The sequence below is a fragment of the Oryza sativa genome, chromosome 1 (genome assembly GCF_034140825.1).
Source record: "Oryza sativa Japonica Group chromosome 1, ASM3414082v1".
NCBI classification, from domain to species: domain Eukaryota; kingdom Viridiplantae; phylum Streptophyta; class Magnoliopsida; order Poales; family Poaceae; genus Oryza; species Oryza sativa.
The window spans coordinates 25,110,095-25,124,705 of NC_089035.1; the positions used below are offsets into that span (position 1 = coordinate 25,110,095).

At 38.1% G+C, this 14,611-nt stretch overlaps 1 protein-coding gene across 2 annotated transcripts; it reads right to left on the minus strand.

Moving 5' to 3' along the window:
- Positions 1 to 228: 228 nt before the first annotated feature.
- Positions 229 to 11,965, minus strand: LOC4326606 (N-terminal acetyltransferase A complex auxiliary subunit NAA15). Of its 2 annotated transcripts, none has more exons than XM_015765437.3 (26): positions 11,878 to 11,965; positions 10,824 to 10,902; positions 10,643 to 10,725; positions 10,403 to 10,552; positions 9,890 to 10,005; positions 9,346 to 9,451; positions 8,813 to 8,884; positions 8,614 to 8,729; positions 7,218 to 7,350; positions 6,924 to 7,001; positions 6,705 to 6,758; positions 6,549 to 6,619; positions 5,952 to 6,006; positions 5,737 to 5,832; positions 5,242 to 5,370; positions 4,994 to 5,076; positions 4,681 to 4,911; positions 4,460 to 4,592; positions 4,275 to 4,388; positions 3,997 to 4,128; positions 3,060 to 3,116; positions 2,184 to 2,281; positions 2,058 to 2,116; positions 1,854 to 1,965; positions 1,671 to 1,765; positions 229 to 1,107 (listed from the first exon to the last, which is right to left on the minus strand). In XM_015765437.3, the coding sequence occupies exons 1-26, from the start codon at positions 11,926 to 11,928 to the stop codon at positions 887 to 889; spliced, it is 2,724 nt and encodes a 907-aa protein (XP_015620923.1). In that variant the 5' UTR covers positions 11,929 to 11,965; the 3' UTR covers positions 229 to 886. The 2 variants fall into 2 exon arrangements, with proteins under 2 accessions (XP_015620923.1, XP_015620922.1); XM_015765436.3 differs by having other exon boundaries at positions 1,671 to 1,771.
- Positions 11,966 to 14,611: the final 2,646 nt, after the last annotated feature.

The following is a 14,611-nucleotide window of genomic DNA, read 5'->3' on the forward strand; positions in this document are numbered from 1 at the left end:
ATGTAAATTTGCCTCTTATCATCCCAAATTAAAACTTCAACTTAATTTCAGAGTTGATTTCAGGTGGATTTCATCAATAATCTATTTTCAAGCATTACTTTCTAAACACAAAAAGCACAGATATAAAAGTTTTCCGCAGCTTATCAGCCTATCTCAACCAATCAGAATATGATATAATCGTATTGCCCATGTAAAAACCAAATTAGCATTCCAGAATCCACGATAACATCCACAAAACAGCTCGACTGATTGATTGTTGCATACCCAACGTATTGCACACACGAAACACACATGGTTAACAATGGCCATTATTTGTCAGGACAAGGGGAATACAATATCAATGTCCCACACGAGTTAACTATTTTACAGCGCCAAGGATCAAAAGTTGCAAAATGAGGGGTAGGGCAACCCCAAGTACATCCAACTATTGCAAAGAACATATTCATGATATCACAAAAAAAAAAGTTTTTGAGATTATACCTGTTTTATGCCAAAATTTTTGCAGTCCAAGGAGAGCGACTGAAAAAACCAACCGTGCAACAAATTCAAGGTCCGCTGCTTCAAAAGAATGTCACGCCCTGATGTAGCCAGGCAGCAAACCCCGGCAAAGCCTCATGGGAACTGGAGATGAAAGGTTATCCTTTCACCATCTACAAGATGACAACGAAAGGTACAAGCTGGAACTCAGAAAATCACCAGAGACCGAAGAGATCTCAGCTCCCAATCAATAATATATTCCAAATGAAAATCATCAAGAAGTTCCTCTTTGCAGTCTAGCACTTCGCCTCTAGATCTCTCGTCTTCTGTGTGCACTCTTGGTTAATTAAGCACTGGCTCTAAAATGTGTTCTGTTCCAGCTGTAACCAGGTACCCTGCTTATGGCGCATTACCTAATGCTTAGATTGCTCAGTTCATCCACAATATGCACAGTTCCATTCAAAGTGCATGTTTCTCCGTCTGCTGATTTCATTTGCGCATTTGCTACAATTCCATTTTCTGATGAATCCTCAAGACTATTGGCAACAGAACAATAGGCAGCACTAGCACTCTTAATGCCTTCAAAGTAGGTTGAGTATGGGAAATATTCAGCGCATCGTGCCTTCCAACCTGTAGAGATAGTAGGGTTAATCCTGATAACTGCATCACTAGAGACGTTTCAGTAACATAATCAATTGGTATGGTATGAGTTTGTGTAACGTCAGGAAAATATCACATCAAAATATGTATTGTGCTGTAGCAGTTTAACAACTAAAATGTCCATTGGTATTATCATGATACAAATAGGCATCTCTACTACTTAAATCAGAGTCATCCGTCCAGCCCCCACTTCGCGCGCAGCGCTCAATCACCGCCACAAAAAAAAAGGTGGTTGGTTAATTAAAAAAAGGGTGAATCCAGTGCTTTATGATCAACTCACCCCCCCCCCCAAAAAAAAAAAAAAGTTCACCCCCATCGATGGACCCATGCAGCCCGGCATATTACTAGTTTCAATAAAATGATGATGGCATCACACGAAATTCTGACTCTGAGCCATGCCATCAAAAGAAGTATGTAATAAGTGGTAACAGAACGTCGCACCCAGTGATATGCAATGACAGAAGTAGCAGATTAATGCCAGCGAGCACTAATACAAGGTGAAATAATTTGGGTATGTCAACATTGGAACTTACTGTTTGCCACATCCTGGTCACCAAAGATTGTCTCCAGCAATTTGTGAACATCAATACAGTCTAGAATTTTCCATTCATTCACAGGACCAAGCACACTGTTTCTGCATAAAGTCCAAGTATTGTTAAAACTATGTAAGCAGGCAGATAGAATCATAGGTGCTCTTTTGTTTGTAACATCCTTACCCTGATGCTGTGCTGTTTACTGAATCTTCAATTAATTTGATTGCCTCAAGCTTCTTATCTGGTTCCAAGAGGTACATCATTTCAGCTGCTGCTGCTCTGTGCGTCAAAGAAGCTAGCAAAACACATAATTGTTGATAAAGTAAGACCTCTGTGCTTGTATTTGCTTTACTTCAACAAAGCATAAAAATAATAATAAAGGTATACCACTGTGCTTTTCAAGGAAACTTCTATTTACTTCAACAAGAGACTTCCCATGCAACTGCCTGCAATAACTTGCAAGTCAAATAAACCGAAAGAAGTGCATATTGGCAATGCAAAAACCAGCTTAACCTTAAATCTGGACGCTCAGCTTCCAAAACATTCCAAATTAGCTTTTCAGAATCTGTCCCTGGAGAGGGAAGATTGTTTATCTTGTGGAAAAACCTTATCTACAAAATCCAACATCAAGCAGTAATAAATTATAAACAACCAAGTTGAATGGATATAATTGAAATCGTTTTTAAAATATTAAAAAAGCAAGGAAAACTGAATAAATGTATGCACTCCATGCCAAATTCTTCTATTCCGATTTGACTAACTGTCAAATAGTATACCCTAAGCACCCTAAGAATGATGCTTACAAAACATCCCACTATTCTCCAAAAATGACAAACTAGGAGCACACAAAGGTTGTCAAGGTAGGATGTTGACATTCAACTCCCAAACAAAATACTTTTGAGCTTTGAATCAAAGATATGTGACCCTGATCTTATATGAAACTAAGAACTTATGAATTTCTCAACTTTGCAATGTTGTATTAGTTCCTAACTGGGTGTTACTAGCACATAATGGACAGTGAATTTTGCTTGTCAACTTCCACCTGAACCAACATAAACATGAGCAGAAGGTATGCTAATTGAAATGCGCCCAAGGTCTACAGTCAATGACAGTACATATAGCAACATGAATAAGAAATGTGCATTCCACATTTCCAGTAAAGAAAATATCTTGCCAAGCAAATGTAAAATTGGATCATATTTTTCTGTGGACCAAAGATGTCACTCAAGGCATTGATCTCAGGCCCATAAATAGACTTACAAAGGAAAAATCACTCTGAAATCTAACTAGTAGGTACAGTACATAATTTACAGGTCGAACAAATTTTATCACGACTGACAGAATATACAAATGAATAGCTTAAGTGAAAACCATATTTTTTATACTCACCAAACAACGATGACTGTCAGGGCTATTTTCATCCAACTTAATGAGCTGCTTGACTGCCTGGAATCAAAGAAAGATAAAAACATAAATATATAACAAAGAAATGTCCATTTAAGATAATATAGCTATTCATTGTTCATTAATACTGCCTTACTTGTGCCAAATACTGTTAAAATAATTAAAGCTTCGACCAACTATGTAGGTTGCTACATGAAAGTCTTAAGTTGGCACAGTTGAACAATAGATGTATCACTCTTTGTTTCAATAATATTTTTTTTGAAAAGTATTACAATGTTATCGTAAGGGTTGAATGCGAAAAGGTGTGTATTAAAGATACTCTATGGCTGAAACAACAGTTAATTGCAAAAGAAAAGTAGTGTGTTAAAGCATTTGCAGCACAGAACTCACTGTGTTCCATTTTTCAAGCATCCTGCCCAAATTAATGTCCAGTGGTTTCAAATCAATGCCATATACATTTCATTTTACCATGACAGACAAAGTAAATATGATGTAATTTTTGCTTCAAAAATCAAATCATTTCTTGCATAGTTTATTAATATACACGCTGCTATAGTTAAGGCGTATTTAGTTGAAATAGCATTGCCAGGATGAACAATAAGTTCATTAGGCAATTCTGATATTTCATAAGCATAAAATGTAAATATACTTCAACTATTAGTTGTGGGAGTCCAGATATTCCACAGAGGAGAATTCACATCTCAGTATATATTTTTTGTCAAGGACACAGTTTTATGAGCATCAAAGATTTAGCTAAGCAAAGAGGTTTCCATAGTTACAATCAGAAAAGCGTATGCTAACTGGATAAGCTTGCCATCAGCAAGGAGAAGGGCAAAACCGCAAAACCGAAGCTCCAGATATTCCGAAATAATTAGATATATTGTAATGGCCACATTTACGCAATAGGAAAGAAACTAAATACCTGAAAAGCAAGTAAAATCTTTTGTTTTCTCATGTTGAGTTCAAATGAAAGTGTATGAGTTTCCAACGAGTCTGATGAGTTATTCTGCAGAAGCTTCAAATACTTTGTTCCTTCAGCAAGTGGGTTTTCAATCTGCAAAAGAGGTACATAAATTACGAAAATAAGAATAGCAGATCCATCTTCAAGACTCTAGCTTGCATTATGCAGGCATGGATTAAACGAAGAACAAAAAAAGCACAGTGATAAATTGACTAAGCAAAAGCATGAGTGATGAATACCTGCACTAACTTTTCACCATGTGGATCCAAATCAACTGGTCTTGCGTTTTGTTTCTTCCCAGATTTTGAAGTGTGAGATGAAGTTGTCTCATCCTCCTGTTTCTCTTCAGCCTCCTGCAAAAATTTGTGGGAAGAATCAAAATATGTAACAGCTATTGACTCAATACTGAGCTTTCAAGGTTTACCCTTTTGGCACGAGCTTCTGCCTTTTTCTGTTTTTGTCTCAGTTTCTTCCTCTGAGCAGGTGGCAATTTCGACATTTCATCATTCTCCTCAGTGGATGATTTTGATGGTGAATCATGCAATTTCATATAACACCTACAATATATGCAGCTCAGTTTTATCAGACTGCCAAATGAAGTACATAAAACTACTAAAAGGAAAAAAGTTCAGTGGCATCTCCTACCTGATAGCTCCTGCTGCAGCCTTGTGGAAATATTCATGAGCATGCAAGCGATCTTGAAACTTCAGCATAGAAACATATGCCCTTAGTGTCATTTTCCGTAAGCAATACGAATGGAAGTCAAATTGATCTTCAGTCATGTCAGCATAATGCTTCTCAACAGCCAAGAAATTTTTGAGAGCCCTGCCGAGATCACCTTGACGATAGTAACTCTCACCAGAAGCAAGCTCATACCTTCAAGGATATAAAGATCAAGAAATAAGATCAGACAGGGGAGGATAGAGAGGAGGGGGGATACTAGGATGAGAGCAAATACCACATGCACTGCATGTCATGGAGATTATTGTGCTGATCGCCGTCCTTAGTAAACAAAACAGCTGTCTTTTCAGCTAGACCAACCTTCACAAATTACAAAATAAGCAGTTGAAATATATACTATAACCAAATAACAGAGGACAGCTTGGAGCACACTGCAGTAGAAAAGGGTTTCTTTTTTTTCAGAAAGGCTAGTGAGACTGTAACAGAAGAAAGTTCTGATACGCATATAATCAATTATTATTGTACCTGGTCAGCTTGGAGCATCTGCATAACACACTCGCTGTTTAAATAACGATCAGCGAGATCCATTGACCTAGCTTCATCCGCCAATGCTGCAGCCGCTGAGAAATTGCCAGCATGCTGCAATATCTTCCCCTAAAGTAACAGCATGCACAATAGCAATTGAATTAAGATAAAATTGTATGGATAATAGTATAGCATAAATTAACATAATGTGAAATGAAATAAAACAACAATTAATAAACCATCCTGAAGCTAGTAAGTACATTTAGATAAGGTAAAACAAAAGTATATGGATGGAAATGAAGAGGAAAGAGATGCTATGAGTAACATCATGGTAATGAAACCATAGAATTGAAATTAAGATTATTATGGCTTCATGCAACCGCAAAGAAAATACACAGACAACAATATGTTAGACAAACTGCCAATACAAACATATATAAGGGGAAACTCAGGTAGTGTGATGCAGGAGGGTGTGAAGAAGGAATAGGGAGAAACCTTTATTGAGTATAAATCAATTACAGTTGGCGTGTGTGAAATAGCCTCATCAATTTTATCTAGAGCAATATCATACTGGCCTCTTCTGTCATAGTGCTGCATCATTCAACATGTGAAAAAAATTGACCATGTGAATTCAAAAGATAAAAAATAAAAGCAATTAAGGAATTCTAAAATTTTAGCTTGCAAGGAAACACGAAGTGCTCAATGCTAACCTGAGAGATCAAAAACAGAGTCCACAGGAGTGTGGATGGAGGTTCCGTATGCGAACTGCATGAAGAAACAATTCGATCAACTCCATACCAACATTTGCAGATTAAAAGGAGTACAGTAAGTTTCATGCAAAATTACTAGGCTAATTACAAGATAAAGAAACAGCTAATACTAATAACTCTATTACTAAAAACATAGCTATGACTAATCAAATCATTATTTTACAGTTTGGCATGTTTACACATGACACCTTTGGATAGGAAATCGCTTACACAGGAATTTCAACAATAATCTTTTCATACATTAGAAATACTCTGCTAATAAATCCATATTATTATCTTCAAGAATATTATGGCTAAAAGTATTTCACGCACGTTGAATTGGAAAGTTACAAAAACAGACAGGGTAGTAGAAGTGCAATGCATTCTAAACTTCTTTTCAAAATAAAAATTTACATTTATTGTCAAAACAGTCAGGGAATCTGGTTCAACACACAGTTTTTGCCCAAAAAGATGCCAGAATTAATCAAAATTACAGTTTGAACAAGAAAAAACAACAGTAAGGATGGATGGTGCATATGGAATGACGGCCAGGCATACCTTCCTGGGAAGCATCCTGAAGTCCTAATTGAACGTTCTAGCTTAAGAAACAATTCCTCCAATATGTTTGCCTGTCAACAGGATTCATAACTGTCACACTACGAACAGAGAAAAATAAGCACAAAAAATGATTTTGAGTAGCATAACTGCTATTACCTTGCCAGGTTGCTCGTACAATGGGCTAAGATCAGAAAATAGTGATGGTACTCCCTAAAAATATGAGACATGTTAATCAATTGCAACAAAGAGAAACAGTATGCTGCCTGGCAAATTGTAAAAGGATATAAGGCTGTACAGTAAAGAGAAACAAATGATTACCATAAACGAGACACCTTTTAGAAACTAAAAGTATTTCCTAAAAGTTGCTAAATTTACCTTGGTTAATAGGGGTCTGACATAATTATCTGCTGCCTCCTGAAATTTCTCTCCTTCCAGGAAATCAAGGGGTATGCGCTGTTGCAATTAGAGACAATTTTAGATTCACAGCTTCTACAGTGCATGCCCCACTTACCATATATATGGATAGACAACTTGGAATTCAGAAAATTAGTGTTGCAATATAAAACAAATAAATACTACCAATATCAAGATACTGACGTGTGTCCGGAGAGCTCAACAATTTAACATCAAGGAACAAAGAAAAAATAAAAACAATTTGAGGTGGTTTACCTTAACAGCAGATGACCAACCATATTCTTCTTTAAGTGAGCTATACAATTCGCATAATCGGTCAACATCATCAGTGGAATACTGACCATTCTCTGAGTATAGACCAAGGCACTTTTGAACAGCTATGAAATACCTGATTAAAACCAGTGAAAATAAATTAATCCCTAGAGTATTAACAAGAAGGGGTACAATGTAAGTCAGAAGAGTGCTATAGACGCAAGTATCTATAATATTTCCCCTGAATACAAGGGAATTCCAAAATTGAGTTGATATTAAGTCATAGAGGAAGATTGTAGCAGCAAAGATGCATCAAACTTATCCTAACACTTAGCCTTACAGCGTCACTCCACCTAAAGGATGAGCCCAGTTGGCATGGATGGTTCCGCAAGTTTTATATGCAACTATCTAGTGGGACTAAGCCAACCAATAAGAGCAGGCACATGGATGCCTATTGTTGTGACCTTGAGTTTGCGAAACCATATAAGCACCTGTAAGGTACTTGCACTGAAAGTTTGGACTCTTAGATGGATGCTTTGCTGACATGGTATACTAAGCACCTCCCTTCTTTGCCACTTCTTCCATTGTACAAGTCTTAGCAGACAGAAAATTGGTTCATATCGGGCCACATATTTCTGATACCATGTTGCATACCAGGTAAATTCTGCAAAACCAGAGGCTCTCATCCTCACTTATCTTAAAAGGGCAAGCCAAGTTGGTAAGCATGATTTTCCCATTGTTTATATGGGACTATTGGGTTTAAACCCACCACCCACCACGTACCAACTAGAACTAAGAACCCTCCCACAGGCTAAATTTGCACCATCATGTTACAGAAATATAAATGGTATAGCTCCCCTGTCCTCCTATGAAGAGCATGTGATATACATATATCAAGCAAAGAGAGCACAAACACAAGAAATAACTTAAATCAATTCCATGCAAAGTTTTGCAACATGAACATTAAATACGTTAAGGACTGAAGGGTCAGAATCAGTCATGATAACATATGATTTCTGCCTCATGTATAGTTCATGTGGTTGCAGACCAGATTGTTGTCACGATTAACTACCAAATGCAAGTACTGATAAAATTGGTTGAATTAGCCAAATTGACCAACACTTATTTATAAAATAGAGCTAGATTATCATATAACTCATAAACTGGGAGAGAGTATTTTACAGAAGATCCTAAAGCATGCATAATTACAAAATTAAAGATTTAAAAATAACAATAATCTAAAAATAAGGTATTAATTGGAATAAAAATGGAATGTAAACAGCATATTAGAATAAGTCCATGTTGAAATTCAAAACCCATACACACTATTTTCAGAGTTTACCAGAAGACGCAAAGAAATTTAAGTGAGGAAAAAAAAAAAGCAGCACAGGTGCCTCACTTGTAGTTATCAGGATTCATGAAAAGCAGGGACCTATATGTTTTCTCAGCCTCCTCAAAGCGGCCAAGTTTCAACAAAATGCAGGCCATTTGTTCTTTGAACGATAGCTTGTCAACCTAGAAGAAAAAAATAATTATGTGCGCCCATCTTTCTGAGTAATATTTTTCCTCTTTACATGATTGAGAAAGATAAGACTTACAATTTTGCTCTCCTTCTTCTGCATCTCCTCAAGAGCTCTGTCCAGCATCCCACATTCCTCGAACAATGAAATCTGTGGAACAGCAATAACATTACATAACAAGTAAAGATGAAGTGAGTATTAAAATAACGCAAATTCTTTCCACTTTCTAGTTTCCAGAGCATGAAAAGAACTTAATACATAAATAAAAGTGATGGCATAAAATCAGAACATAAGTAAAGAATCAATTTCATTCAGAAAGTTAGATTGTTTGAAGAAGAGATGGCCGGCAGCAAGTTTTCAACTAATATGAACCAGAGAGTGAATATAAATCATCATTCGAACACTTCGTATTTACAGACAGCATTCTGCAAAACCAGCATCAAAATACAAAATACAACGCTACACAAATTACAGTATGACCAACGCATATAATCCAGACAGATATCATATATGTCCTGATAATTCGTTGTTCATGAAAGTGTGAATGTGTATAAGTACAGCATTGCTACCGCAATCATATCCCAGAAATACAAGAGAATTTTGACAGGCACCTTATACAGAAGCATTTCACTGTGTTCATATCGCTCATTCTCTGGGGGATAATCATCTTCCAGTGTCCCCTCATATGCCTCCAATACTTCTATTGCCTTGGAAGAACTACAAATATGTGATGGAAACAAAATGACAAATACATTAAATGGAATTGTTTTTATACTATAAATGACTATTTTAATCCCACAAGTGCGGTACCAAGCAGGTAATGAATAAACAGACAAGTTAACCCTGCATGTAATACATAAGAAATAAAATACAAATAGAAACTAACACCGATATGCCAAAGGCATACGACAGTTGTGCAAAGAAGTTCCACCATAATATTGCAAAGTCAGTTTAATAGCCAGTGCAACACTGAAATCATAGATCAGCCCATATTTGACACTAAGTAGTCAGTAGTCAGTACTGCAACACCGTTGTTCACTGTGGACATGTTGTGTCTCATGACAGGCCTCAGATTTGATAAGATAGTCTGAGCAAGTCAAGTACTCAAAAAATATATTTTAATGACAATATCTAACAGAAAATAAGTTAGCATACTTGGAACTTAAATGGTGAGCTACAGCAAAACCAATCCAGTTCATGCGGTGATTTGGCTTCAGTGTTAAAAGTTGTTGCCTAGTCTCAACAAAGCCAGACAAGTCCCTCATTTGTGCCTGTGGAATAAAGATAGAATCATTTATTAGAATAAACAAAACACTTTCTGCTTGTAGCACACTGGAAAATGATGCTAGTAACAAAAAAGAACAATAATTGGTTATGTTCCTCGATGTTCAATCTTCTGGTAGTAAAACTCTTGCAATATCAAATGTTTAAAATCCAAATAGGTGCTTGAAATTCAGCCAAGTGCAACTACTTGAAATCCAAATAAGGGCAAACACTTATGGACCAAAGCATGAATAAAAAAAATACAGGAAAAATTACGTGAGCAATAGGTAAGATTAAACACAGCAACGTATTAGGTTGGACAAGTCTGTGTGGAGGTCAATGTTTTAAAAATAAAAACTAGCTTAAAGATAGGACAGGGGAAAATAATATTCATGTCCCACCAACCTGGAGAAGTGACAGGTCACGTAGAATTTCTATGTTATCTGGATCAATCCTCAGAGCATTTCTGTAACATTTTATGGCTTCTCTGTATTCTCTGTCTGATCGATAAAGCAAGCCATAGACATGCCAGCACACATGACTCTTCAGATCATTCTGCATATATCAAGTAAAATCAGTTCCATTTCTCGTACAATTGTAAGATTTAGACAAAAAAATACTCAAAACCGTATCACTCATACATACCTTCAATCCACGGCGAACAAGTTCATATGCTTCAGATTTCCGATCCATGCAATTTAGCGTCAAACCTTTCATTGATAAGGTTTCTACAGGGGAATAAGACACAATGTGTGAATGTGACTAACATATATATTGCAGGAAGTAAAGTAACACGAAAGGAACTTAAATATATCTTTCTGCATACCGCCATGCTCAGGGAACTTCTTTAAAATGGAATCTGCTGCCTTCAGGCCCTTCTTATATTGCTTTGTCTCATAGGATTTCTGTATGTGCAAACATGAAAACATCATGAATGCAGCACGTGAAATGATAACCAATTTAACAGAATGACACAAATACACACTGTTATTAAACAGAGCATATGATGAACCAATCTTTCACGAGCATCAAATGTAAGTGCAGGACATCACGAGAGTTGAGACTAATGTGAATGTTCAAGACTGCATATTGATAAATGCAAACAATCATCCAAAAACAATCTCAAATCTGCAAAGTGATGAAGGATAGTTCCAGGCTCCTATAAAATGTCAGAGACCATACATGCATCTTAGTCATACTATCACAAAAGCTCCAACCACATATACTAGAACAAACTGCATTCAGTCTGTGTATTACCATACTATACTAGTGGCCAATATTGAGATTTTAAGTCCCAATAGCCACATCAAGTCAATCTCCACATCCCAGCCCAGCAATATAATGCAGAGTCAATAGTGCACTCCATAGCATGGTAGATGATACTTAACAAAAGGACCTGACATCGCATTAGATGCAACATGAAACAGAAATCCCTCAGCTACAATTACTCCGATAGAACTCCAAATCCCAATCATCGGGTTTTAGCACCAGCAACTTCACCAGACTCGAGCAAGCACAGCGAAGCTAAGCTAACGGCCCAACTCAAGCACTTTCCACACCACGGGTAAAAAAAACCACTGCTCCCGTGGCTCCAGGCTTACCACCAAAATACCAATCTCACACCATCGCCGAACCAAAGCAAAGCTTCACAGTCGTGACAGCACAAAACCACACCGATCCTGGGGGAGTCACCAGGCAGTGGAACCCCCCACCGCAGGGCGGCGCACCTCCCAATCGCCAGCCCGCCCATGTCCAGAAAGCCAAATCGGGCGGAGCGCCGCAACGGGGGAGGGGAACGGATCGATTCGAGACGAGAGGAGAGGAGAGGCGCGAGGGGAGGAAGAGGAGGAGGAGGAGGAGCGGCGGCGGGGGATGCTTACGACGATGACTTTGAAGAGGTTGGCCTCCTTGGCCGGGAGCGAGGAGCCCATGGCGGCCGCGGCGGCGCGGGGCGGCGACGGGAACCCTAGGGGGAGGAGGAGGAGGATGGGAAGGGTTTTTGGAGGCGCGAGGCGGAGCGGAGGGTGGACTGTCTGTTTAGCGGTGGTGGGCGTGCGTGGTGTTGTGTAATGGTTGGGCGAGCGGAGCAGGCGCCTGTGCGTGGCCGCTTCCGTCGCAAGGAACCCTACCCCCGCCCGGCCCCTTCTGTCGCTAGGAACACAGAATCGCAGATGGATTTTCTCTTTTCCTCGGTTGATTAACATGCCTTTAATAAGAAATTAATAGTGCCTCCAATTTTACTCCTCCCTCCAGTTTCTAATTTGTTATATATACTAACGAGTAAATAAATTACTCCCTCCGTCTCATTTTAAGCCCATCCATAAGTTTACGTATGCAATATTGATGTCCATCTTATTTAAAAAAAATAGATTAGTATTTTTGTTGTTATTATATAATAAAACATAAATATTACCTTATGTGTGATTTATGTTTTTAATTTTTTTTAATAAAACATAATATTACCTTATGTGTGATTTATGTTTTTAATTTTTTTTTAAATAGATGATCAAAGTTGGACATAAAAACTTATGGTTGCGTTTAAAATGGAACGAATGGAGTAACTAAGAATATAAGATATTTTAGTTTTATTATAATTTGAAGTTTTTAAGTTCAATTGAAGTTATAGAAAAATATAGTAATATTTAAACACAAAAGATATAATATAAAAATATTTAATGGTGGATTTAATGAAATTAATATGATATTGTAGATGTTATTATGTTTTTTAAGTTCATTACTCCCTCCGTCCCAAAACAGCTCAACCTATGATGGGGCTTGTCGAGTTATTTCGGGATGAAGAAAGTAGGAGTATAACTTTAAGGGATAATTGTGTTCATGCCCCCACTGTCAATTCCAATTGCTATTTTGCTCTCACATTTTAATGTTTTGCAATTTTGCCCCTATTTTGTTAATGAAGCAAAGTTTTGTCCTAGATTTGGACGGTTGGTTTATATGTACGAACTGCCATAGTTTGCTATTTTGCTCTCACATTTTAATGTTTTGCAGTTTTGCCCCTATTTTGTTAATGAAGCAAAGTTTTGTCGTAGATTTGGACGGTTGGTTCATATGTACAAACTGCCATAGTTTGATGGAGCTTAAGATTCTGAAGAGCGGTTGGGTGGTAGCTAGCTTACGAGAATCTCCATCTTCTTCTCACTTTTAATTTATTTTTCATGTTCTGTAACAACATTATCTTAGAATATGAATAAAAATATAAACTATTTGATGAGTTTGGACTGTGGAAGAAGCTGCAGTTATCATAAGCTACCTCAAACACACTAATCTATAGGGGTTTTGTATGATACAATTAAGTCACGGCGGTACATGCCCATTAACTAGCCCTTTATAACATTCACATATATGAAGGGCATAGGAGGACTGGAGGAACATCATTGTTCGCCAACAAGTGCTAAACTATACGTTTTTTAAAAGAAAAGGCAAAGGGGGCATGCTTGGTGGTTCAGGGCTCACAGGCTACAACACTAAGGTGCTAAGTAAGAGCTAGGCAAGAGCTAGCCTAGCTAAGCAAGAGCTATCTATAGATTCAATTGTACCTTAAGAATGTGTTTGGTTGCCTATACGGAGCCTAGCTTGTACCCGCGCGTGGAGAAGAGCAATGTGTTGGTAGCCTGCATGTCTGTTCAACAATCTAGGCTTAGTCATGCAATTTGCATCACCACAAAGCAGGCTAACAGAAACACAAGAATTGAGCTTCATTTGCGAACCATGCCCGCTCAATGCAGATGAGCGCGCATCCGCGGTAGCAGCTCTGCACCCGTCTGTGTAGCCTCTAAGCGAGGGTTCACCGCTCCCCACCCATTCACTCCTCATTTTGTGCTCCCTCCTTGTTGGAGCCTCTCTCCTTCCTTCACATCTTCTCCTCTAGTGACACCGCTTCTCCTCCTCCTCCTCAAGCTAGGTCGGCTAGATACGCCGATCGAAGCTCGTCGCTACCAGATCCGATAGTAGGAGCATCGGGGGAGCCAGGGGAACCACACAATAGGATGGTTTATCGGTGACCAGCTTCTCTCTGACTCGTCACGATTTTCCATTTTCCCTCACACAGTGACTGCAGTGGCTCAGCTCCCAGCTAGAGATTACGACGACAATGAGGAAGGCGCTCGCTTGAAGCAGCAAGGGGACCAAATGAGGGCTCGCTTGGGATGGCCGCAAGCGATGGGCTTACCGCTCGGTGGACGACCAGATCCGGAAAATTTTTATTTCTGTTATCCCTTTTTCTTGGCTGATTCCTGGTAACATAAATATGTAAACAATTTTTTTATGCGGTGAGTTTTCCTATAAACAATACACCTTTTTTCTCTTGCCTGGTTCCCTTCATGGTACATAAGCACATACTTCCTTCATTTCAAAATGTACGATGCTAATATAGGCAGCATAAATGATAGAGATGATGATATTTCCAGATATAATAAGTGCAATGTACTGACTCTATATCACCTCTCTTTTGCTCTGGATCATTCAAGAAAAATAGTTAGCTCAGTTCAATAGCAAAACACTGCATAATGGTTTGAGAAAAAATAAAAGGGAATATGGATTTGGCGCACAAAAGTAATCCTGTATGTTTTTTTCCATAAGAAGTAGCAACAACAAGGC

What these genes read in the sequence shown, in the direction of transcription:
- LOC4326606 (XM_015765436.3), bottom strand. Translation starts at nt 11,928, where the DNA reads ATGGGCTCCTCGCTCCCGGCCAAGGAGGCCAACCTCTTCAAAGTCATC. An exon ending in CAGAAGCTCGTGCCAAAAGG is followed by an intron (nt 4,389 to 4,459) that starts GTAAACCTTGAA and finishes AAATTTTTGCAG; the next exon opens with GAGGCTGAAGAGAAACAGGA. An exon ending in TTTCCTTGAAAAGCACAGTG is followed by an intron (nt 1,966 to 2,057) that starts GTATACCTTTAT and finishes GTGTTTTGCTAG; the next exon opens with CTTCTTTGACGCACAGAGCA.